Source organism: Adelges cooleyi, unplaced genomic scaffold, assembly GCF_023614345.1.
Source record: "Adelges cooleyi isolate 19-005CV unplaced genomic scaffold, UGA_ACOO_1.1 ACOO_flye_CR_arks_rails_tigmint_CR_PRNA_108, whole genome shotgun sequence".
In the NCBI taxonomy this organism is placed as follows: Eukaryota; Metazoa; Arthropoda; class Insecta; order Hemiptera; family Adelgidae; genus Adelges; species Adelges cooleyi.
The window spans coordinates 16,670,737-16,696,683 of NW_026095761.1; the positions used below are offsets into that span (position 1 = coordinate 16,670,737).

Here is a 25,947-nt window from a genome sequence, read left to right on the forward strand (position 1 = left end):
TTTAATTATTTAAAATACAATTTGATTTCAATTTTTTTAGTTAAAACATTTATTTTAATTATTTTTGATTACAAATTTATTTAAATAATGCCCGGGCCATTTACGGTGTACTACAGTCTACAATAATTGATAAATAGACTTTCATTGCTACATGAAAAAACAAGTCTGGTGGTTAAAGTTATTGTGTTTACTAGCACAAAAAAAATGTATATAATAGTAAAAATCCATCTTTGTTAAACCAATACCTGTTCAGCTTTGCATCAAAGTTAAACATTTTAACCTAGTATTTGATCAAAGATTTGTGAGCGTTAATGAGTAATGAGTATAGCTGTTGTACTATATAAAATATTAAAAATAAAATAATAATAAAACCCTTAACTACACAAATTATATACACTTTACGTATACGTTGTATTTTGGCAACAATGTTGTCATCTTCAGCGCTAACGTTAGCGCTGAAGATGACCACATAGTTGCCGAAATACGTCGTATACGTGGAGAGTATATAATTTGTATGGTTAATGGTTTTTATTATTATTTTATTACATTTAACTATAAGTTGCTTAAGTTTTTTTTAGATATATAAAACAATCATCTTAACGTAGGCCGAATATATTTAGGTAACAGTGTTTTAACCGTTTGTTATAAATTATAAAAAAAATATTAAATACTAAAACTTATAGGAAGCATTGTGCGAAATTAGTTTTTAACAAGGAATACGTCATACTTAAACTCTTCAACTTGAAAATTTTGATCACATTAATCACAAGGTAACGTTGTGTTCGAACTTCGAAGTTGATCGACGTTTTCAGCGCTCGGAGAGTTATCACTTTTGGCTGTTATCAGTTTATATTGATAACGGGTCGTGACAAATGAATAGGTATGTCAGCAAATTGCGATGACCACAAAATGGCCGTCGGTTTTCTCGGGAGCCCGTGTATTTTCCTACGAGAGAATACCAGCTGTCATACTGAAAAATTGATAACCCAAGTTAACGACATACCTATACCATTTTGTCATAAATGGTAAAATCTGATATGATGTCCACCTATTAAAAAACGAAAAATCTTGCCAAAGTCATAATTATTATGTTTCGTATGCTGAGAAAAGCATAGACAAGTATGATCACGGGTATAGTCGATCGAGATTAATTAGTGGCTGCTGTACAACACCGACGTCAGGTAAACACATATTTTTCTACCATACGACATAATTTCGTATGCAAAGCGATCGTCCGACGGCGCTGCGGCAAAATGGTGGGAAAAAATCAATAGGTTTTCAAAACAGCCTGTGATTTGTGAACACAAACACCCTGACCTACATGTATCCAGGGACTTGTCCCGGGAGTAACGCGTTTAGCTAGTACATTTTACATAGCTATTAAATATTTTTTCGTTTTGGTTTCGGTAGAAATTCAATATACCTACCTAATCGTTCTAAAACCGCCGCGAGTGTCGAGATTTTTATTCGTCCGAAAATACATTTTGTTTTTTTTTTAACTAATGTTAAAACTCGTACAAATCTTACTGGCTGTAAAATATGATAGCCGTGTATCGCAGTCGAATTTTGGTCATATCAAGGCAGGTGCCCTTTGGTTATTTTTATTTAGGTGTTTTTTTTTTACAATTATATTATATTACCTCCGTTGTTCTAAATAGCATTTTTAAATAATTACATTTAATTATAATCAGCTCCCTCGGCCCTGTATAACCCTTTATTCTGTTTGCTAATTATAGAACAATTTGTTGTCATTGACCATTCAATTTGCATGCAACAAATCGCAAATAATGTTTTTATTCGTGTGCTAGCTTTTGACAAACACCTTTGCTCTCTTTATTGTAAATTTGTTTAATGGAAAATATCAAAATCTAATGACTTTTCAATATTTTGTTTAAAATTAAGTTTAATTTAAAAAAACAATGGTTTATTATTGGCTACTTTGCCGGTATAGCTTTTAATTTTATGATACTATGTTAGGCTACACTTAACTTTCAAGCTAAACTGGTAAGAACATTAATAGACCAATCGCGAGCCATTAATTCTTGGGTCGCCAGTTTAATATTTCTGACCATTTATTTGAGTTATGAAAAACGTTTTTCCATAAGTTTGTCATTTTAATTTATAGTTCTTTGTCCAATTTTAAGTTTTTATATTACTACGTTTTGTAACGTCCAAACAATAATTCAATAGTTGGGGAAAATTGTCAGATTCACTTTTTTGGTTTTATAACTGAAATAATAAATGAATACCAATTATTTGTAACTGTAATATGGTACTTTAAGTTACATTAGAAAATAATAGTCATAAATATATTAATAATTTAACAATCCCCAATTATTTTAAATTTGCAGAACTCACAATTTTAAATCTATGATTTTAAAGGAAAAAAAAGGGTCAAATTTATATACAATGCCCATCAATAATAATATATTAATTCTATAATAATAATAATAATAATAGAAATAACATGTTCACTTAACTTTTTGTTATTTATATTATTTTAATCATAATGATTTAATCAATAACAGCAAACTGTTTGGTTTTAATATACTAGTTTTTGTAAGTTCTTCTTTTAAAACGTATTTATATAATATATTTACAAGTATTTTATTTTTAACATTATTTTAGATAGTCTTAACATTTTGTAATCTATAAATCATAGTGATTTATTCAAATTGTATATGACATGTTTCAATTTGGTGAAGGTGTATAAATATTGTTATAAATGTTGTATTCAATGAAAATACCTAACACTATAATTTTGTAGTTAGCCTAACCAAAGGAGTCCAATTATCTAACAGCATGGCAACCAAATCTAGTCTAAGATCCAAATGGGACGAGTTTGTGGACTCTACAGCAGTCTCGTCTGTTGAGCTTCCCAGCTCTAGCCAAGTTTCGACCGGTGTTCGAAATGTAGTCGGTTGGTTAAAACAGGTATAGAAAGAATTAAATAAATTAGTTTAATGTTAAATTCTTCTTAGCTTTTCTATTTTATGTCTATAAAAATGTTAAAATTGTAAATAAGTATGGCAATAATTAATTCCACTGTTGCGTACTGATTACTTAATCGTTTACTTCATATACCTATTGTTAATAACTGTTCCGATTTCATATTAAGTACAAATTATTGCAATTAGCTTGAACATTTTGTTTTTTATACTTTTATATGTACCATGCTTTACTTTCACTTTTAAACATAAAATGTAATAATAATGTTTCAAGCAATTTCTTTGTTTGAAATTATTTTCTCTGTATTGCTTTTGCTCATATATAGCGCTAGTAACTTTCTTATTTATTTGTTCAATATGTTTCTTTCTTTTCATTATTATATTCATGTGTAGTTTTCTTTGTTTAAGATAATAAAAATCGTTTATCCTTGGGAAAACTTCATCTTAATAGTATCTTTGCTCATTATGCATTTATTTTTTAACTGTATTGTTGTTAGCCTTGTCGATTCGTGAACACTGAACAGTTTCTTTTTAAAAAAAAAAAATAATTTAACCGTGAAAATCAATTTTCATGCCATTATGTTTAAATAACCGATATTCAGCCATCTGTCAAATATATAACAAACATGTTACTGTGGTTCTATTTATTATCATGGTAATTCCTTTTTGCCGTCTATAAGTTTTTGTCATTTGTTTTTGATATAATAATAAATATTTACTAACGTAATTATTCATTTCTATGAATGCAATTTTCACATTTACTAAAATAACCTAACTACCCGATGTTAATGTTTGAATATTTTCTTTGAGTACTGTTCTATTAGATAATGTCATTGTTTTATCAATAATTGACTATCGTCCATAGTTACGACTTCAATTGTAGGTTGTTTAGTTACGACATCATGATTGTTGACTCTTTTTTTATATATTTTTATTGGTCGCAGGCATCTTTGGAAGTACAACACGCCAGCTTACGAACACTAAGTACCATGACCGATCAGATGTCTGGATCCACACCACCATTAGTTATTCTTCATTTCAATGACGTGTACAACGTTGAAGCTAGAGATCAAGAGCCGTGCGGTGGCGCATCGCGGTTCTCCACTATGATCAAGTCGTTTGCTCACTTACAACCTATGATATTGTTTAGCGGAGATGTATTTTCTCCAAGCATGTGTACGTAGTGATTTTTTTTCCTATTTAGCTTTTACAATAAAATAATTATACCTACATTTTTGTAAACGGTTATTTTCAGTGAGCACTTTTACAAAGGGAGAACAGATGTCAAAGGTACTGAACAACTTAGGGACACAATGTGCTGTTTATGGAAATCACGAATTTGGTAAGCAAACTGAACAAAGAATATCATTTTATTCAGCACTATTACCTTGTCAGAAAACTACTACATGATAAAAAAGTAAATTTAGTAACATAAGGAAATTAAAAAGTGACCTTCTTATGTTGCTTGAAAAAACCATAAATAACACTCAAATCATTATTCTTTTTTTTTTTTTTTTAATGTCAATATTTAAAAAAAAAAATTAAAAACTAAACATAAATAACCAAAAGTTAGAAACAAGCCTTAAAACGTTATTCTATCTTTAAAACTGAGTTGAGAATAAATCAGTACATTATATTTATTACAATTTTTTTTGTTATAATATACATATATAGATTTTGGACTGGAAGTGTTAGCAGAACGTGTATCCGAAACCAATTTTCCATGGCTAATGTCAAATGTGGTTGATAATGAGACTGGTAGGCCTTTGGGCGATGGTAAAATTACTCACGTCTTTGATTGGCACAACAGAAGAATTGGTTTAGTTGGCTTGGTCGAACGAGATTGGTTAGACACTCTGGCTACTATTGATCCGGAAGAAGTAACGTTCATAGATTTCGTTGAAGCTGGCCGATCGTTAGCAAAACAACTTCGAGAAGACGGCTGTGATTACATAATAGCTCTTACTCACATGCGTATGCCAAATGACGTCAAGTTGGCCGAAAATGTGAGTGAAATCGATTTAATCCTTGGCGGCCACGATCATGCGTATGATGTACAGAAAATAAACGATAGGTTTATTGTCAAGAGTGGAACTGACTTCAGAGAATTTTCAAAAATAACTATTAATCTGGAAGGGTCTAACGACGCAGTTGAAATACAGAGGATTGAAGTCACCAAAGATATTAAAGAAGACGTTGTTATGAAAGAAATTTTGGATTCTTATTTGGGTAAGAAGATACAATTACGAAAATAGAGCTTTGCAATTTTTATTGCTCATTTGCTACTGTTAATTAATTAAATTAAATAAAAACGTTTTTTTTTTACTTAGGTGTGATGGAAGGAAAGATGGGCGAAGTACTAGGTACATTTCATGTTGAATTAGATGGTCGGTTCAGTCAGATAAGAACCAGCGAAACGAACCTGGGAAATTGGGTATGCGATGTTTTATTAGCGGCCACCGGAGCAGATTTAGTGATGTTGAATTCCGGCACTTTTCGCTCTGATCGTATTCATCCTCCTGGCGATTTCACTTTAGGTGACCTCGTTAACATTGTGCCTATGCAAGACCCTACTATTGTCATACAAGTTACTGGTAAGTAAATTTATATTATTTTTAATTTACATTTTAAATGTTTTTCAATAAATAAACTTATTTTTTTATTGTAGGTCAACAAATTTTAGGAGCATTAGAAAACGGTGTAAGTAAATATCCGAAAACCGAAGGACGTTTTCTCCAAGTATCTGGTATTAGTTTTGGTTTTGATCCAGAAGCTGAACCAGGCAGTAGAATCGAACCGAATTTAGTTAAAATAGGTGACGAATACCTCATTCCCAACCAGTCGTACAGGTTGGCCACAAAGTGTTATTTACACAACGGATGCGATGGATACACTGTGTTAAAAAATTCTCCCGTTGTGGTAGGTTTTTATTTTAAGTCTTTTGACAATAATTATTATATTTTTATTATTTAATAAATCTTATTTTTATTAGATTAACGAAGAAGAATGTCCAGAATTGAGCTTGGCCATTCAAAATCATTTTGCCGCAATCAAAATGAGACAGGGAAAATCACATCGTTTTTCGAAACACAGGCAAAGTCTGGTGACCTTATCTCGAAGGTATAATATTGTATTATTTGATTTTTGCTCAATGTATTTTCCTAGCCTCACTTAAGGTGACAACACGACAAACATTTATATATATATATATTTAACTGACTCCCAGATCACTGTTTAAGAAAGCACTCTAAATAAAATATCATAGCAACTATTATTTCAATAATTGTTAGACATGTTTAAAACAAATATACTGAGGCACAAATTATACATTTTTTCTGAGGCATAAAATTTGTATATGGTTTGTTTTAGTACACTTAAATTACGCATACACAAATTGCAGTTACTTTCTTTAGATCGACTCTGGTTCTCAAGATAAACTACATGTAAAAATTATCATATTTTTTGTGATCTATACCCTCCTTAACACGTTTGCTGCGGATGACACAAATTTAAATACAAATTATCGTCATCCGCAGTGTAGTATGGGGTTAAGTTGTATTATTCTAAGTATACCCAAACAAAAGGTGTTTATATCGAAAGTGCTTAATTATCACAGTCTTACTAATCTGATACAATGGTCTTTTGGTTATCCAGCCATGTGATAATTATTTGACATGTTCGGTAATCCGGTGTATAATGACTGAATAAAAGTAGAATTACTCAAAATCGACTTCTTTATACCATGCTGCAAAATCGCAGCTTCCCAGTGATATCATTGGATTTTAAAATTATTAAAACAATCAATTTCTAATTTAAAAATTACATTTAAATAAATTGAATATTACTATTAGTATTAGTAACACATTTAATAAATAATCCTATTACAGTAAGTGTGTATAATTTTGAATTATGAGGCTTATTGAAATGAAAAAAATTCATAACTGAAAGTGTTAAAATCACATAAAAAATGTATGAAATTAATAAAAAGTTATCGAAAGATCAGTAAAATATAAATCTATTATTTTATCAAATTTTAGTGGTTCAGATATAAAGTATTGCTGTAGGAATCAAAATGAATGAATTTTAATCATTTCTATTTCTATTATAAATTGTATTTTAAACAATTTTTTATTGTTTGAATAATAAAAGTTTTCTGGCAGTTAAAAAATAATATATTGTAATAATAATTGTGGTTTTATTTATATTATGTACTTTTAGACACAGTCTGGTCAAATCTATGGAAGGCAACGAGTGGGAGGGAGGGCCTTCTCCGCTCAGACGAGGATCTCTAACTTCTCCGAGCTTGTCTATTCACCATCATGGTTATTCACATTCTCCGTCCCCTCCGTCCTCTGGACACCATTTTCATCATCATCATCACAAGTTAAACAGACGCGCCAGTTTCGACGACCTGGAACAACAAACGTGTCAGTTGTCTCCGAAATTACAAAACCGAATCATCAAGTTGAATGCTCAGCTCAGGCGAGAGATGTTAGCCGACCGTCAACGATTAGAAGCCGAATCTGTTATTCAAGAAGTTGACGAGCTAAACAGTTCTCCTCAAGGAAGTTTTGATCAGTCTTAAGTTACCAAAACTTTGTTACCCCATTAATAACCAATCTTTTTAAACATTTCTCGTTCCTCTCCCTGCCTCTATTCTAAGGCTATTTACCATTTCCATTATAATAAAAGTGTTATTGTTAATCATTTATCACGTATAAGTCTATATAGGCAACCTTTATAATAATAATATTTGTTTGTTTGTTGAATTCTTGAACATAATTATATAATAAAAATCGTAATAAAACCCAATAACGTATTTTAGTCGTAAAGATAATTACTTAGTTATACTACCATTACTATTACATATATATATATTTATTTATGTTTAATTGAACAATTATAAAAATCATAATTCATTGTGAAACGCAGACCGGCCAAAAACCAAGTCCATTTTTTAATATTTTAAGGTTTTTATGCATTCTAGTCACATGCGAGATTTTAGTGATTTATTTTTTAACTATAACCATAATGTATTGTCTCATTTAAATTAAAAAGTATTTATATTTTACTTAATTGGTGTAACTATTTTACACTGTTCTTATTGTTAGTAAAATTGTATAATATGTTCAATCTTTGCATTGTTAAATTGTGTATTATTTAATATTATAATCTTTTTTTTTCTTTAATGAAAATGCATTATTTCCACGTTTCTTATTTTGACATTTATATAATATAATTAATATATTGACAAAAATAAACATTATTCAATACACCACAATTGTGTTTCCATCGAAGCACGACGTATTTTGCCAAATAAATTGACATCTGCTTCGTTAACAAAATTAATTATTAGTAAATGTTAGTGTTCAGTAGTTCAGATCATGGAAACAAAGGAGACACACTAGTCTAAAATAAACAACAAATGTTTAATGTTATAATTAATAATACAGTTACCTATTGATATTATTTGCTTATAAATATTATTCGCAGTCTAATGTAATTTTGATTTGTGCTAAAATATTGATAACGCATAGGCATGATTAATCATTATAGAAGATTTAAATTTTATTTTACAGAATAGAGTAAATAAGGAGAATGTTTCCTTTGTAGTTTGCCCATAGAAGTTTTTATCTGTGTTGGATCATAAGACTTAATAAACATCCTTCTTCCGTCATATTTTTTAATAAAAAAAATTATATCATTTTAGCTTGGCTTTTACAGTATTAAATAGTTACAAAATTAAATATAAATAACATTAATTCTAAGTCAATAAGTAAATTTAGATTTAATTGTTCAGTAGCAATAATTTAGTGGTTCTGGTGCCAATTTCAGGTATTTATAAAAGGTTAAAATATAACAATATCATTATTGTTTTGCTTGTATATTTCGTGATATTATTTTCAATTTAAACATTTTAGAAATATCATCTTAGATTACATTAAATCTTAGTGCGATAATTAATGTCCTAAACTAAACAGCGTATCATGTATCGCAAAGTATATGTTTTAATTGTAAATGTACACTAAAGTGTTAACTATACCTTTTCTCAGTCTGGATAATTTGTACGATTGCTATTATAAAACTAGTTGTATCATCATTCACTTCTAGTAATAAATATAGTTGGTAATAATTTAAAAAATGTATATTTAAATATTTTACTATTAATTTTCAGTAACATAGTTGTTACTGCTAGCCACTCTTAACAATCTTTCTATTTAGAAAAATTATTTTTAACATTTTAGATATCTTTTCGAGTATAGGATACATAAGTAATACAGTGGTATAATTTTCTATGTATATATCCAAAAGCAACCAAACATCTTTTAAAACTTACTCCTGATCAATAAAACCATACACATTAATAAAAATTTTCTATTTAAGTATTATTACCAATCAAATACTAGTAAATTTACAATTAATTAATAAATATTTATTTTATTATTATTGATGAATTTTAAGGAGTTAAAATCTGCATTCTACAACTTACATAAGCAAATCTTTACATTTACTAATAACACATTTTGTATGCCTCAAATAAGTTAAACGCAATTATAGTGAAAATTAACGATTAACTTTATTTATAATAAAAAAAAACAATGAAAAGGGAAACAAGTAATACTAAATATAATCTAATGCCTTGAAATTCTTATTTTATATTATAAATAACAAATAGTTGAATAAAACTAATAGGTATAAAGACAATTTTGTGATTTTTAAATAAATATATTAATAATGCAATTTTTACTCACAATAATAATAATATAAGTGTTTATTTTTTACCATACTTATTAAATACATGGAGGCATTATTACTTTTTTAACACACATTATTAATTTAACACATATGTTTAAAATGGGTCATTTATTACCATTTGTTGTTATTGTATAATCTTCATTAATTTAGATACATTGTTTTGGATTTCTTTATATTTATGTTCATATTCTTCTTTTTCAGCTAAATGGTTGTCATCTAACCATTGTATGACTAAATCATATTCATGATTCACAATAGTTTTTTCAGACTGGTTAAGTCTTTCTCCTGCATTATCCAACGCTTGTTTCATATCATAAACGAAGTTTTCCAAAATATTTCTGGCTTTGAGATTGGATCTTTGTTTTTCATCTTGTGCTTTATATTTTTCAGCCTCCATAATCATAAGCTCGATTTCTTCAGTAGATAATCTACCTTTTTCATTTTTGATGACAATGCTATTAGTACATCCATTTTTCTTACTTGTAGCTGTAACATTTAAAATACCATTTGCATCAATATCAAAAATTACTTCAATTTTCGGTACGCCTTCAGGAGCCGGCTCTATTCCAGTTAATGTAAATGAACCTAATAGATTATTGTCTTTACAAAGTATTCTCTCTCCTTCGAACACATAAATATCGACTGCCATTTGGTTATTTACTGTAGTAGTGTATTCATTAGCCTTTTTACAAGGAATAGGAGCATTTCGTGGTATTATGATAGACATAGAACCTTCAAGTATTCTCATTCCTAACGATAGTGGTGTGACATCAATAAGCGTTAGATTTTTAATTAAAAAACTTGGTTCCTTACTAAGAATGGCAGCTTGAACAGCAGCACCATATGCTACAGCTTCATCGGGATTAATAGATAAGTTAAGTGTCTTACCACAGAAGTATGTTTGTAGTAAAGACTGAATCTTTAATATCCTTATGCTCCCGCCAACCAATACAACATCATGAATCGAACTTTTGTCGAGCTCAGCATCCATCAACGCTTTATCTACATGTTCAAGGGTCGATCTGAATAAATTTCCGCAGAGTTCATCGAACCGAGCACGGGAAATTATTGTATGGAAATCTATACCGTCTATTAGCGCATCAACATCAATGGAACCTCGAGTACTGGAGGACAAGGATTTTTTGGCCCTTTCGGCTGCTACTCGAAGACGCCTTAAGGCTCTGGGACAACTCATAACATCCTTTTTGTATTTTCGTTTAAATTCTTCAGCTAAATGTGCCACTAATATATTGTCAAAGTCTTCGCCTCCCAAATGAGTGTCACCGGCAGTAGATTTCACCTCAAAAACATTACCATTGTTGATTTGTAAAATAGACACATCAAAAGTACCACCGCCCAAGTCAAATACTAATATATTTCGCTGATCTTTTACATTCTTGTCCAAGCCATAAGCTAGAGCTGCCGCTGTAGGTTCCACTAAGATCTTTAGTACATTTAGACCTGCAATCTTACCGGCGTCCTTTGTGGCTTGTCTCTGCGAGTCGTTGAAGTAAGCCGGAACGGTGATGACTGCGTCTGTGACTTGTTGTCCCAAGTACACTTCGGCCGTCTCCTTCAATTTCACCAACACCATTGAGCTGATCTCTTCGGGGGTCAACATTTTTTGTTCGCCCAGATGTTCTACTTGAATTTTAGGTTTGCCTCCATCATCAACGACTTTAAAAGGCCAATGATTCATGTCCTCTTGTATCTTCTCGTCGTCGAATCGCCGTCCGATCATTCTTTTGGCATCAAACACGGTGTTGTGAGGATTTATGGCCACTTGATTTCTGGCCCCTTCTCCAATTAACCGTTCACAGTCCGTAAACGCTACATAACTCGGGGTGGTCCTGTTTCCTTGATCGTTGGCAATGATTTCCACTCTGCCGTTTTGCCAGACTCCCACACAGGAAAATGTCGTTCCCAAATCGATTCCTATTGCTATGTTGCTCGCCATATTGTGAGAAATTAAAAACGATATTGTCCGAACTACTTTTATAACAAATAAACTGTATCCAGTATCGGTATGAATAACTAAATAACCACAGCCCGCATGTTTTAGGTTAACGAAATAATGGCATGTGCATTGTGCATTTATATTATTATTTCGTCGGGAAAATTGATGAATGCTCGGTTATTATTGCCGGCTAATCAGTGGTTGTTTTAGTGGGTAGTGGGCAAGTTTATTAGATAAAAGAGGTTGCCTCCGTAATGTGAGCAAATTCAAACCGCCAATTCCGTTGCCTATCTAATGACGTATGACAATAAAGTATTTGTATTGCTTTTAGGCATAATATTTATAGGTTAAAACGCCATGTCTGTCACAAAGAAAAAACTGGTCTCAGATTTTTTTGTATTCTTTATTCGATTATTTTGGCCACTTCGTTTACATAATTTTTTTATAGTATCCTCGGCCACCAAAACAAATGATTAAAAATCAAGTTTCTTATGTAAAATAATTTCAGCTTTCTGAAAATAAAGTATTTTTCAGAGTCATTAAAATTGAGTGTATGGGGAGTAGTCGTTTGTATGTTTAAAACCTGTAGGTAGGTCATTTAAGTCTTGGGTTCTTTATGCGTATAGTGGCAATACAGTTTCAACCGGAAATTGCTTTAGAAGCTTTTACGCGTACTTTGTTTTGGACCATATTTTTTGCAGCCTAGTTAGTCTGTCTTTAAAAATAACTGAAGTATAAAACTATATTAATTCATAAAGTTATTAAATTTAAAGTATGCGCCTCGATAATAGTCAGCGGCGGCGGACGTTTTTTGTTGCTGATGTGTTATTTGTAAACCAATACCACTGTAAACCACTTACCACGATATACTAACTATTATTATTAATAGAATTACATTGTTTTAATTGTTGTGGTGTATATTGAAAAATAAAAAGCAAAAGCTCTAAAAAAAAAAAAATACTATTTGTATAGTTTGGGATATTATTGACGGGAATTTCTTCACGTCTACGAATCACTCATTTGAAATTTGTCACCAATAGCAATAAACGTAAAGCCCTCCAAGAACTCAATGGCACGTCCCAGTTTGACCAAATAAAAGTTAAAAACTATCTCTCGAGCTGATAATATCGAATGATTATAATAAAAAACATTAAGAAGATGGCATTTATTATGGGGTTTGTGGTATAGGTGATTTTGGTCAAACTATCAATTTAACATGAAACGTAAGTGTATTTTTATTGACTTTGATTTGTACAGTAAGAGCCTTTATGGGTAGATATTTTTTCCTATCATAGCGTCTGATTTTCAAAGTCTTACACCATTTTTCTAAAAAATACTAGTCAACTATAACCATAACTATTTTATTTATATGGTGGTTAGAATCTTAAAATTTCGACGACACTTCAATAATAACAATATTACGTACACATTGTTGGATTTTTTTTTACTGCAATTAAATAAACAATACATCCGTATTTTAATATATTGCTGACAAATCGCAAATACAGGCAGAAACAGAATAAAGATCGGTTCTCGAAATAAAAGTATGGTTATTATTGGAATTTGCCGACTTATTATATCATTTTAACGATTGCGTTCAACATGATAAATGTCCTCAATTTTTTCTAGAACATAAAAATTCAGATTTGAGAATAAGGAATTTTATTTTATATTTCATTGTTCTAACAAGTCATAAATTGTATTTTTATGGCATATGAAACACGTTTTGGTGTTCAGTATGTTTTAATAATTTTTCCGAAATTGATTTTAAATAGTGTTTGATTTGATTTTCATTGCTAAATTGAGAACTCTCCGAATAATTATAATTGATTTTGCTGACATAACCAACAAAATAATATTTCATAGGAATTTTTTTCACTGGTACATACATTTTTTAGAATTTTTTTTGGTGTATAAATAAAAATAAACACTTAAAATTAATTCTGAGGTCATTTCAGAATTCAGAAAAAAAAGATAAAACTATTTAAAATACATTTATTAGAACATGCCAAAAACACCACTAAACATTTTTTTTACGACATTGGAGGCAAACTGTACTTAAGAAATTTCAGAATAAATATGAAAAAATAATACATTCTTAATTTGTATTATTAAGAATGTTTTCTTATTATCGTGCAGCTATGAATTAATTACAGTAACAATAACTTCAGATGATAGGTACTCTCATTAAAAATGCAAATAACTGCTTACTTAAAATATTGTCAAAACAAATTGTAATTGACAAAAAAATAAAAAACTTCTGTTTAAAAATAAACAGAATTATTAAAAGTTATTTATTACATTATTAAATTTTATTAGAAATAAAAGTCAATAGTCAGTTTTAAAAAAGTAACCTTACCAAGACTAAACTATAATTTTGTTTCAAAATAACTTATAATCCCATCAAGTTTTTACTTCACGTCCAGTTTGCCTAAAATATTTTTCTACGAGTATGTAATTTGTTCACTTCAAATTTATTATTCGCTTTGCTAAATTTTTTCTTTTTTGTCAATGAATTAAAAAAACAACTATTTTACTATTTATATTTTTTTTATAAATCCAACATACTCAAGCGTTTATGAACATTGCAAACGGTGACTTCAGAACAGACGACGAACGTGTTTATAATGTATTCAACAACAAGTCGGTTACATTACAGCAAACAAATGGAACATTTAAAATAAAACAAATTTCCAAAAGTATCGTTTTTCAATTCATTTTTTTTGTTTTATTTTTATAATAGTAATAATAATAATAGCAATAATAATTATACAATATTTGTTATTACTAGAAATAGTAATAAACCTTACAACAAAAATCTAGTGTGTCTAAAATAATAATTATGAAGTCTCATTGGCTTGAAAAAAAAACCGCCTTTTGGCTTTCCTTTCGTTTTTTATATTATATTATAATATATATATACATATATATATATTATTTTAAATAGGAAAAACCTTTTATTGTTTCATGTTTATTTTCTCCACAAATTTTTTTTCATTTTTATCACAACAAAATAAACATTTTTGTGTTAACAATAAACAAACTAAATAACATTTTAATCATCGCAATTCTTTAACTGAATTCACTCGTCATTTACAAAAAAAAAAACGGCTTTATTTACACAAATATTTATATAAATATATATTTACAAGAAAAAAAAAAATGGTGAAACTATACATAGCAAAAAATAAAAAATAAAGTTTGTGATGATGGGACAATTATCATTTAATGAGTTCTAGGGATATGCGCGTAGAAACAGATTTGATATATTTAATTTTTTTTTACATTAAAAGCATCCATTTTGTAATTTTTAAAATTATACTTATCTTAGTTTCAATTAATTATCATAATGTATGTCCTGCGTACAGTACAATTTTCACCGGGATAAAAAGGGGAAAAACAAAAAAAAAAAATAAACAAAAATCTTAAACAAATATCACTATTTTGTTTGTTTTTTTTTCAGGGTTATAGTAAACGTAAACATCATAAATGTACTCAGGAACTGATTCGCAGCAGTGACAAAAACGGTTTGACTAGTACATTTATATATAAAATAATAATATTATATTAATTATTATAATAATAATCGTTTATAGAAATGAAACTTTGCAGAGTCGGAGGGGCGGCGGCACACCTTCAAGAAGCCAGTCGAGTTTTACGTAAATGGCATGACGGACGTGGCGGCAACGAGGGAACACATTTTACTAGCATGACCTTTGGCTGCCTCAGTTTACCTGTCGTATGTTAGGACGAACTGGATGCGTTCATGTTGCCAAACATGCCGGACGCGAAATTAGCCGCCGAAATTTGTTGCTGCTGTTGCTGTTGTTGTTGTTGTTGCTGCTGCTGCTGCTGTTGTTGCTGTTGTTGTTGAGTGCTGGCTAATCTGCCGTGTTTTGGTAACGGCGGCTGCAGGTATTCGTGCCTGGACAAGGTGAACACGTCGATTCGATCCTCTTTACGGTACGCCAAACAACAGCGGATGAAGCTCTGGCAAAATAAATATAGAATATTGTAGTCGTTGGACAAAGCGACGAGTGTATCATGGGATATGCGATTGAAGTGTAGCTGGGGATAGAAGGGGGGATCAGCTAATAAAGAGATAATGATTTATCTCATATATTAGTTATCATCTATGGTGTAACACCAAACATCAAAAGCCTATCGGGGGGGCATAAGAAGTAATTTCACTTCATAAGATTTGCCTATCGTTATACCTTGGCTTCGTTGCTGACTGTAGGTTTGTTGGCGAACTGCACTTCCGTAGCCTTTAGAATGGTATTCTCTTCTAGGATAGTGGCCTGAGATTGATTGTGTCCAAAAGGCTAATAATAAAAAATTATATATATATACATATAAATATTTCAGAAACATTTGATTGAAAAACTGCCTAATCATATTTTACTATTACCTTTTTGCCGTAAAGACATTGGTAAAATATAACACCTACGCTCCAAACGTCCACCTTTGATGATATTTTTGGAGGATTTTTGCCGACTACAAAACATTCTGGAGGTAAATACCTAAACAACAATGTATTGATTAAAACAATGTTATATTCTCTTTCTTCGTAATAGTGTTTTGATGGTCATTCATTTACCAATAGGTTCCAGCTCCTTGCGACGTCAGGTCCATTCCGTGGTCCGGGTTGTAATTTTCTTCATCCATCACTTTGCTCAGGCCGAAATCCGTGATTTTTATTTCTCCACAGACGTTGCCCTCGGTGAGCAAAATATTTCCTACAAACATATTAAGAATTAACATACAGTTTAATAACAGGAACGACACCAATGGCATACACACCAGGTTTTAAATCGTAATGTATCACAGGAGGTTTGATCTCGTTCAAATATTTTAACGCCGACACTACTTGCATAACTATTGATCTTGCTTCTCTTTCTGCAATCGTTTTGTGCTGTAAAAATTATAAGACCAATTGTTAATAAATGCATATACCAATTTTTAGTAGGACTGTATGAAATAATAACCTGTTTCAGATAAAAATCTAAATCGTGCCCATCGCAGTACTCCAGAACGGTGCAAAATGAATTGGCATCTATTTCAAATACATCGTACAATTTAACGACTCTCGGGTGGTCCAAAGATTTGTGTATATTGTACTCTCGTAGTGCATGTCTGTCGAGGGGGAATGCAAATTTTAATTAATCACACGACGACAAACTTAATTTTACTACACGCCAATTACTTACTTTATATAATTAGCCTTTTTATCCTCTTTCCAGTCTTTATTCAGTTGGTGAACCTTACAGGCTACGTATCGCTGTTCTTTTAAATCAAACGCCTGTAAATTCATCAGTTCAAAATGAATTAATAAAATATTGAGTTGCCTAATTTTAAACATACTTTGTGAACTTCACTGAAGCCCCCTTTTCCCAACAGCATGAGCAACAAATAACGATCGTTCAATACCGGATGGTTGTTGAACCGAGATTGATCTTCATTGTGGATCCTTTTCAATTCTCGTATGTGTAAATTTCTTTCTCGTTCTAGTTTCTCCATTTCCAACTGTAAATCAGCGTCTTCTTTTTTAAGCGCAGATTGTCGCAGCTACAAAAAAAAAAAAGAAAAAAACTTGTTACTTTTCAATATAACATAATATTATACCAAATGTTTTTAATAAACACCTTGAGTATTTCGTCCGCCTCGTAGTACTCTTGCCACGACAAGCCCGGAACAGCTTCAGGCTTTAGGAACGTTGCCGTATCTAGAGCGGTCGACGGAGCTACAGTGCCATTATGCAGGACCGTGCCGGTGGCGGTACCCGTCACTTGGTTGTTATTGACACTGCCAGCGTTGGGTAACACTACGGGTGTTGGCAGACCAGTGGGTGTTGAGTTGTTCGGCGCTATGTTGTTGGTGCTCGAGTTACTCGAACTGGCGCCCGACTGGCTGCTGGCACGTTTCCGTCCGCTAGTCTCACTGTTAGACGGCCTTTTCTTGACCAGCATTTTCTTTTGTCGATCAATCTCTTCACGCTCGGAAGTAATTTCTTCTTGTCGCCTAATTGAAAGGAAAAACAATAAACATGACATAATTAGCTAGGCAAGTAAAAAATTAACGACATCTACCGATACACGTACCTGGACAATTCCTGGAACGCATAACCGTCAGTCCAGTTCTCTTGGAACTGAGCTCCGACCCTTTGCGTCACAAACTGACCGAGTCGAAGTCTGTTCTGCATGCACCTCTGTCGAGCTTCCTTCTTTTCAATGTTTGATTTTTCTTTCAGCAGTTTCTTGACCACATCTATACACTTGTTTATGTGAGACTTGTGCTGTTCAATAGCCTTCTGTTGATTACTCAGCTGATGTTTTAGTTCTTCATTGGTCTGTGATCGAAAATCGACAAAGGAGAATTAATTTTAAAAAATGTACAGTTTGATCCGTTAGGAGACTATCAGACGAGTTTATCGTCAGTTCCTTTTCCAAATCGCAACAAATGTTGTCGACTGTTGATTTTGCTTACCCTATTTAGTTCATCAATTTTATTATTCCTGAGTTCCAAATCCGAAGTAGTCTGGCATTCGAACTCTTGGATTGCGTGACTCGTTAAATCAGTCTGTATAGATTTCGTAATGGAACTAGAGTTAATCCTAGGTGGGTGCAGCATGGAAACATAATCTGGAGGTATGACTGGGCTTAAAGCTTGTGGCCCACTAGCCGGGTTAAACTGAAAATAAAAAAAAAAAACAAAATTCGGTTAGGAAGACCCGGTAACATTTCTTTTTATTCTAATGTAAATTTTAAAAATGCTATAAAAGGCCAACAACACAAAGTAAATTAAACAAGTTCATTGTGAAATTTTCGCTTCAGATGGCGCCCGGATAATCCGTTCTATACTGAAATTAAAGATTAATACTTTATCTAGATTTTGAAATGGCCGATTTTCGATTGAACAATTTTGCCCTAGTGTATAAAACTTTGCCCACGTCAAAATCTAGATAAAAATCTCGATCTCCAATACCGCAAAGAAAGGGCTCATCTGCGTTGTTCATTACATTGAAAGAGGGAAACGCAAATATAAACATAATACCTTCAAGGAGTACTTTACGAAAACAGATTGGTAGTCGATTAAGTTTTGCTCTTCTCAAAAAGAAGAAATCGGCACGAAAAGTGAAACTTTAATATTCCCCCCCTCCCCACAAAAAAAAACTCCTGAGAAGGGCTTTGGTGACTTCCTAAACAACTTTTACTTGACTTTTTCACGTTAAGTGCACGAACTGAACACATTAAAGTAATAAAAAATATAGTATATATTAAAGTGGCCGGTTTACAAAAAGTAAATGAAATATCGACTTAATATATAAAAAAATTTAACACGTATATATAGAACATATAAAAATTGATATTAAGAATATTAGTTAAATTTTCATTGACGAGAATACGAGTACATTGGTAATCTCGACTGACAAATATATACTTAAATAGAGTTGTCATTTTGTAAAACTTCGACTGTAAATATCCAAAACTATTTTTAATTTTTCACAATTTTTCTTAAAGGGGGGGGGGAGGAGCTATTGTCATACGTAGACACTAAATACGATTTAAGTTTCATAAATATTGAAATTGTCAACAAAAAAAAAAAAATTCAAATTTATCTATTTTAAGCATTTTAAAACGGTTTTCTCCTTAAAAGAAAATTTCACATTACACGGCCCACACGTGGCCTTAATAATCGACTGGCTAAAATTGTATGGCGATTCATTTTAAAACAAGGACCCCCCCCAATATATAAACAATCACTCTCCCTCAGTTTAAGAGTTCCAGGGGTACTTGAATCTCGCAGACATGACCAAAAATCCATTGTGGCTACTGGGGGATTAAGAATGTATTTAAACTGAAAACATTATCAAATCAAACAACGACCGATTTTAATCGACTTGAACGTGTTTTTTTTTTCAAATGTAGACAACTGCAGACATTTGAATCCCTGAATTTGTATTCCTGGACTAGTATCCCTTCCGATGTAAATATATAATTTTATAAGCGAACAAACAGGGTACACACCATTGGGTAACCTTGTGGCGGCGGTCCGCCGGGGGACGGAGACTTGGCTCCCCCGTGCCTCATAGGGCTGGACACGGGATGCGACCCGTGCTTGGTAAAGTAGTCGTTGATTTTCTTGGCGTCGGCTGCGGCGGGCCTGGGCGGCGGGGGAGGAGGTGCCACCACCCCCATTGCGGGCTGTTTGTTGTTGGACGTGTCGTCGATTTTCCTCTTGCGCTTCCTTTCGGTCGGCGTGCGCGTTATCGAATTGCCCTTTTCCGGGGTGTCTTGCTCCTTGTCACTGTGCGACGAGCCCGTACTCATGTTCGAGTCTTGGCTATGCACAGTTCCGCCTGGCTGAGGGTGCGGCAAGTGCATTTGGCCAGCTTGTGGAGCCATCTGCAGCTGTGTGCCGGCCGACATCTGAAACGGAAAATAACAACAAAATAAAAAAAAAATCAGACAAAAAATCAACGCGAGAGTTCGCGGGTCGCGGTCCCTAACCTAATAACTCGGATAATATAATAATAATAATAATTATACAACAGGGCGGCGGTAATGGAAAATCGTTCGATTGTCAACACTGTCGGTTTACGTTGTAACGAATCGATGTGTTTGTACGTGTAACCGGCGATAGGTAGGCGGGCGGGGAGAAGGGGGTGTGCATGTACAATGGAGGAGAGCTGACGGCGTGGCGAAGCGCAGGGAACGGCGTGACGTTGGGACGGACGAGGAACGCGGGAGAGGATTACATTTCTGTTATATTATTCCGTGTTCACTCTCTATACACGGTGTACACACGATGATTTTCTGTTGCTACTATTAATGCCGGGCACAGCCGCCTCACACAGCCTCCAGACCATCGGCGGCGACGTTGCCAAATTGTCGTTTCTTACAAAACGGGGTGTAGGCGGCGGGTGGTGGTGGCGGAGGTGACGTTGACCGATCCTCTGCGGCTACTACCCGCCTGCCTCCATTACCGCAACAGCCTGGTCTCGACCGCCTCTGTTTTTTTTTAGCGCTGATCGTGTTTAAAGAAACAAAAAAAAAACGGGAACGTTCAAAAGGATCGATCCTTATCCCGTTTAACACGACAGTGGTCCCAATACCTCCAGGGTCAAAGACAGGACTCCAGCGATAAGATCCCGACGGCGGCCGGAAGAGTCGCGCGACGACGGGTGCTACAGAGGGTATATATCGATTAGAAGAAAGCCTATCCTCCGTACATCCCCTCCACACCATAGGTCCACCGTAACAAATGCAAACCCCCCCCCCCCCCAAAGGCGTATGTGTGTGTGACCGTTCCCGATTTTCCACCTTTTACATACATAACCAGCCGAGCCAACTATTGATTTTCTATACGCACACACACATATATACGTACTTACATATATATAGATATATTATATATAATATAAATGTATAGACGTTGTACCACCTCGCCACTAACCCTTTATACCGTCCACCATCACCACCACACCCTTCATTCAAGCCAAGTAAAACATCTCATCCCTAGGACGGTTACCCACCGACGCCGTCATTAACGTCATCGTCATCTAGCCATGTTGCTTTATATCTTATACATGCCTATAGTCTCGGTATGCCTCTCGTTTGTAAAATGAAAATTATTAAAACTTCTCGACCATTTCTATTCATTGTTTTGTTTGCCGTCGCCATCACCACCACTTCTTTCACTTGACACCGCGGTCGAAGATGATGCTGCTGTTGCCGTAGCAGAAGCGACAGAAGGTTACCGACCTACGACCTTAAGCGCAGTAAAGCGGACGTTTTATTATAAAAACAACACATTCCATTTAGCCCGATTCCACCGAGTATGGTATAAATACACGAGGTTGAGTGCAAAAACAGAAAAGTCTACTCGAAACACGATTACTTTTTTAAAATTTAAAAATTTATATTAGAAAAAAACGCCATCGTTCATGTGCTCAACCACATTATGGTACAAAATATTATACTAGTTCTAATCAGAACTAGTATAATATTTTGTATCCATAATGTGGAATTATACTAGTTCTGATTGCGATGGCCGCCGCCGCCGCTCGGGTTAACAGCAATGTCTATGGAGAACGTTAATTAGAGACGATATTTTGTAAACTAGAATCTACTTGTCGTCGCGCCATCTTTTAACGAAATACCCAACGTACATAACGTGCGTAATCAAATATTTTTTTTTTCAATTTAACTCAAGCTGAGGAATATCTACTATTTCAAGAAATTACAGCCGTACAACCGAGTTGGCCACTATTGTAATAAACCGATATAACAAGTCACCGAAATTACTTCCTACGTGTGAACATTGCGAACCCCTGCGTGATGATCGGTGAGGTCTTCTTCAACTCCCTGTCGCAGACTTGTGGAAAAGACACCGATTTGAGTGGCCCTGTAAGGGAGTCCAAGCGCGTTACCGAACCCTTCGCCAAGAGGTCTCACGGGGCAGCCTTTAGAAAAACCGTTTTTTACCGGTTTCCGGCGTTTGCCGTAGTACCACCTGCTACTACTGTACACGGGTCACCCTTCGGGTCTCCCCTCTCGGGTACAGGGGAGCTCTCTTCGTAGCATAAACGAAAACGGGATTTATTAAACCATTATAGAAAAAGAGCAAAAGAAAAAAATATACATAATGTTTTTTTCGACCAGACGCATCAATCCAAAATGGCGGTGTGCACACACACACACAGATCGCGTACCCACAAGCGATTTAATAATTAGAAAGAGTATATTATTATTATTATACGACGACGGCGGCGGCGGCGGCGGTAAAAGCGGCAACGTCGCAACGGAACGAGCGTTTTTTTCTTATTTAATTAATTTTTTTTTTTTTTTTTACTCGCGGCACAAATGTATCACACACACAAGCCGCCGCCGCCGCCGACTCCTCCTCTACCTACTCCTCCACAGACGACGGCCGACACGGTAAACACATGGTTGTTCGGCCGGCCGGAGGTGTCGGTAGATGGCGGTGGCGGCGTGCCGGGCTCATGATTACCCAACAATAACATAAGAGGACAACGGGGATGAGGTGGCTGCGGCGGCGGGAGGGTGTACGCGCAATGAAACCCGGTCGTCGTCTGGCCGCCGACACGGAACAACAGCGCCATCAAAACGAGAACGACAGTGCACTCGACTATGAGAGTGTAGTGTACTACTACGAGCGCTAAACGGTGTGTATATTGTTTTTTTTTTTTATAGCCGCCGGCACTTTTAACACAGCGCGCACAGATAACAATCGGGCAAAACAAACCCGACCGGCCGCCATACATACAGAGCGGTTCAAGTGTAGCCGTGCAGCAATTTATTATATTTGTTGGAAATCGAGTTGCAACAGAATACGCAGTGTTAGACATCTAGATAAATTTAACAAATTATTAATCTTATCTAGAAAAGTTTTAGAATGAATAATGAAATATACCAAATTGTGTAAAATAATGTAAATAACTTCTATATATTTGTTCGTTAAAAAAATTATCAAATAAAGCGATAAACTATTAATGAATACAAAACTTAAAACTACTAAACGGATATTTTAACAAATATAGTGTCTAATAAAACCATAAGAAAACTCATTAAACAAATTGCATGACAAACGATGAGTCGTGATTTTTGTTGTTCTACTGCAACTATTCCTTTATTAATGGACAGTTTAAATTAAACATATTTTATTTATAGTAATCCTTAGTGGTTGGCTGCTATTTTCATTTTTTTTTTATATTTCATAATGTTTTTTAATAATTTAGTTGCGAAATCAGTCGCGAACGTCTTCTTGAAACTGCATTTGCAGGACCATTCTCTGAAAATTTCAGTTCAATTTTCTTTCAAATTGTAACCGACTATAAAAAATAAATTCCTTTATTCTCTTACCATGACTGAGATACTCTAGTAAAATAATTCTTTTACAGAAGTTTGCCGTTAAATAATAATAGTTTTGAAATTTTTTAGCGAAAGGGACTCAAGTTTTCCAAGTTAAATCCTTATTTAACACGGGATTGTTAAGGCCATCTAATATTATAATTATCTTAAAACGATTACATTACTAAAATTCATCACTTATGGCAAATGTTAATCTCACGATTTTGTGAAGAGTCGAGGGACTGAGGGAGATTCATGACCAACCATGATACTTACTATCTGGAAGTTAAGAAGTCTCAAAAACCGTTTTTGATTCGTTAAGGCAGAAATAAACAGAAAGTGCCAACCTTGCCCCTTAGTTTCGTTCAGGACACTACTTTTTTTTAAATTACAAAATAGTATCTATAAGACTAGTATCATTATCTATAAGATTGACTTTGCGAGCAAACAAAAGTCTAAGTGTTAAATAGAGATTAAATTCAATAAATACTAAAAATCGGATTAGTATGGTATTTTTATGATACGAACCAAATATAATTAATTTTTCTACATACACGTTGCGAAATCGCCATTTTTTTCATTCCCCGTTTGGCCTTGAGTCAGTACCGCGTTTTTGCATACACATCCGTTTTTCGACACACATAGCTGCTGCCTGCTACTAATATAGTTGACGTATAATTTCGTCAAAAACACTATCTGTTCGAAAATATTACTACAGTGGGATAGCAATAAATAATTGTCAACGGGCACATATTTTATACAATATTATGGACCATAAAGTTGGTTTTAGTCGGAGAAAAAAACTAATTTCTGTAAAACAAATCTCTCTAGAGACGTTGAATGCGGACATAACATTACAGCTAGATTGTAAGCTATGACAAAAGTAATTGGGTGTCTGTCAGCTTCAAGAGTTGGTTAAGCGAAAAATGGTTGACGTGATAATTCGGCCGATTAAGAAAATTATTTAACTGGTGAATTTTTTTTTTTTGTTGATAAAATGTTAGGTATTTTTTTTTTTTTAAAACGTACACTTATCTATTGAAAATAATCGGATTGGCGATAACCCAGGGTTTTTTAAGCCGACTAAGCTAATTTTTTTTAGCTATGCTTAAACCCTACACAGCCCATTTTTTTTTTTGGGGGTACAATTTCTGAGCTTTAAACAATAAATAATATGCTGTACAATTTGTTATTCACAACTCATTTAACTATTTATATAGAAAGGATGGGTCGTCGTTTTTTCTATTCACAGATTTCTTATCTAATGCGCCTTATCACTAATTTATTATCAGCTGTCCTACCAGAACATGACGCATCTCGCGATTCGTGAAACGAACCTAGGTTAAAATTATAATGTTAAAAAAGCGCTGGGATTTTATGGGGGTTGTTTTCTTTTGCTAACTGCTCATAGTCTTATCTTATAATTGATAACGAACAACAGACCAGTAAACAACCGAGCAAGTTTTTTGGTCAATGGACTCGAAGTTGGCCAATTAAGTATACTTATTATAATATACACTTCAGTTCTGCCTTACGATAATATAAACATTATATTATACACTACTGTCTATCATACGACCAACGAATACTTCCAAGTACGTTCACTCGAATTCCCGGTAATTGTGTGCGTTTGATTCCATGTCCATATGTGTCTTTCGTGTACCAAGTGCAAACGGGTGCCCACGCTATCGTCTCGCTGACAAACGATATAATGATACATACATTTTATATGCGATGGCTTCAGTTAAAAAAACACACATTTTGTATCAGCGATTTGCAAGTGAACATCATTCAACGCACAATATCATATTTCAACCGTCCTACGTCCACTTTAATGTTATTCGTTTTGCGGTAACCAACCGCCTCTTCTACTCTGGCTTCGATGTTAAAAAATAAAAATCATGAAATTAAAAATGATTTCCAAACAGATAGCTACAAAGCAACTCAATCGGTATGATCTCTCGACAGGACAGTGGAAATAAACTAGCACCCAATACCGTTTTGGTTCTATAACCGGAGAGTCATCGAACCTTGACCTTTGTTAGGGTAACGGTGATTCGAGAAGAGGAAAAACAGTCGAACAAAAAAAATATTAAACACATTTTCTCTGCCACGGTCGAGGCGAATTGATATATAATCATTTTAGTTGATTTTAATTGATGTAATAATTTTAGCTTCAATGCGGTGCTATGCCGAGTTTTTTTTACAATGTATTTATTTTTTTGTCGTGTGTGGACTCACGATAACATTTTCACCACCGAACCGATTTCATTATAGACAGCGTGTCTGCAAATCAGCAAAATTTACTCAAAAGGTACTTTACAAGACCAAATCTGTTAAAAGTATAGTCCTTCCCTTAGAAAAATCGAGAAAAAAAACACTTAAAAATGTACACAATATTCAAATTAAAATT

General features: G+C 33.5%; 3 protein-coding genes across 13 annotated transcripts in view; 1 reads left to right on the forward strand and 2 right to left on the reverse strand.

Moving 5' to 3' along the window:
* The first annotated feature begins 1,038 nt into the window (after positions 1-1,038).
* LOC126846701 (mannosylglucosyl-3-phosphoglycerate phosphatase) lies at positions 1,039-8,010 on the forward strand. 7 transcript variants are annotated; one of them, XM_050586457.1, is made up of 9 exons: positions 1,041-1,181; positions 2,768-2,934; positions 3,893-4,124; positions 4,204-4,290; positions 4,623-5,177; positions 5,279-5,542; positions 5,617-5,867; positions 5,941-6,068; positions 7,167-8,010. In XM_050586457.1, exons 2-9 carry the CDS (start codon positions 2,803-2,805, stop codon positions 7,531-7,533), a joined length of 2,016 nt encoding a protein of 671 aa, XP_050442414.1. In that variant the 5' UTR covers positions 1,041-1,181; positions 2,768-2,802; the 3' UTR covers positions 7,534-8,010. The 7 variants fall into 7 exon arrangements, with proteins under 7 accessions (XP_050442458.1, XP_050442414.1, XP_050442435.1 ...); XM_050586478.1 differs by having other exon boundaries at positions 1,043-1,181; positions 2,772-2,934; XM_050586494.1 differs by lacking the exon at positions 2,768-2,934 and adding an exon at positions 1,500-1,580 and having other exon boundaries at positions 1,049-1,181.
* A 1,685-nt stretch (positions 8,011-9,695) lies between these two features.
* Positions 9,696-11,883, reverse strand: LOC126846729 (heat shock protein 68-like). 2 transcript variants are annotated; one of them, XM_050586522.1, is made up of 2 exons: positions 10,593-11,883; positions 9,696-10,190 (listed from the first exon to the last, which is right to left on the reverse strand). In XM_050586522.1, exons 1-2 carry the CDS (start codon positions 11,659-11,661, stop codon positions 9,829-9,831), a joined length of 1,431 nt encoding a protein of 476 aa, XP_050442479.1. In that variant the 5' UTR covers positions 11,662-11,883; the 3' UTR covers positions 9,696-9,828. The 2 variants fall into 2 exon arrangements, with proteins under 2 accessions (XP_050442479.1, XP_050442469.1); XM_050586512.1 differs by having other exon boundaries at positions 9,698-11,883.
* A 2,613-nt stretch (positions 11,884-14,496) lies between these two features.
* LOC126846669 (serine/threonine-protein kinase tousled-like 2) overlaps positions 14,497-25,947 on the reverse strand; it is a 37,310-nt gene continuing 25,859 nt past the window's right edge. For 2 of the 4 annotated variants that reach the window (XM_050586387.1, XM_050586394.1), the window contains 12 exons: positions 19,689-20,090; positions 18,148-18,351; positions 17,763-18,010; positions 17,307-17,682; positions 17,026-17,229; positions 16,872-16,963; positions 16,650-16,797; positions 16,465-16,576; positions 16,262-16,400; positions 16,073-16,184; positions 15,879-15,986; positions 14,497-15,651 (listed from right to left, as the gene is read on the reverse strand). In XM_050586387.1, the coding sequence (XP_050442344.1) occupies positions 15,406-15,651; positions 15,879-15,986; positions 16,073-16,184; positions 16,262-16,400; positions 16,465-16,576; positions 16,650-16,797; positions 16,872-16,963; positions 17,026-17,229; positions 17,307-17,682; positions 17,763-18,010; positions 18,148-18,351; positions 19,689-20,090 (2,391 nt within the window). In that variant the 3' untranslated portion in view covers positions 14,497-15,405. The remainder of the gene's footprint in view (positions 15,652-15,878; positions 15,987-16,072; positions 16,185-16,261; positions 16,401-16,464; positions 16,577-16,649; positions 16,798-16,871; positions 16,964-17,025; positions 17,230-17,306; positions 17,683-17,762; positions 18,011-18,147; positions 18,352-19,688; positions 20,091-25,947) is intronic. The other 2 variants (XM_050586402.1, XM_050586411.1) reach the window with 1 other exon arrangement.

Bases quoted from the DNA above. Each gene is read 5' to 3' on its own strand.
- LOC126846701 (XM_050586446.1), top strand. From the start codon at position 1,540: ATGATAGCCGTGTATCGCAGTCGAATTTTGGTCATATCAAG. The intron at 4,125-4,203 runs GTACGTAGTGAT...GGTTATTTTCAG, and splicing joins TGTATTTTCTCCAAGCATGT to TGAGCACTTTTACAAAGGGA. The intron at 5,543-5,616 runs GTAAGTAAATTT...TTTTTATTGTAG, and splicing joins TATTGTCATACAAGTTACTG to GTCAACAAATTTTAGGAGCA.
- LOC126846729 (XM_050586512.1), bottom strand. From the start codon at position 11,661: ATGGCGAGCAACATAGCAATAGGAATCGATTTGGGAACGACATTTTCC.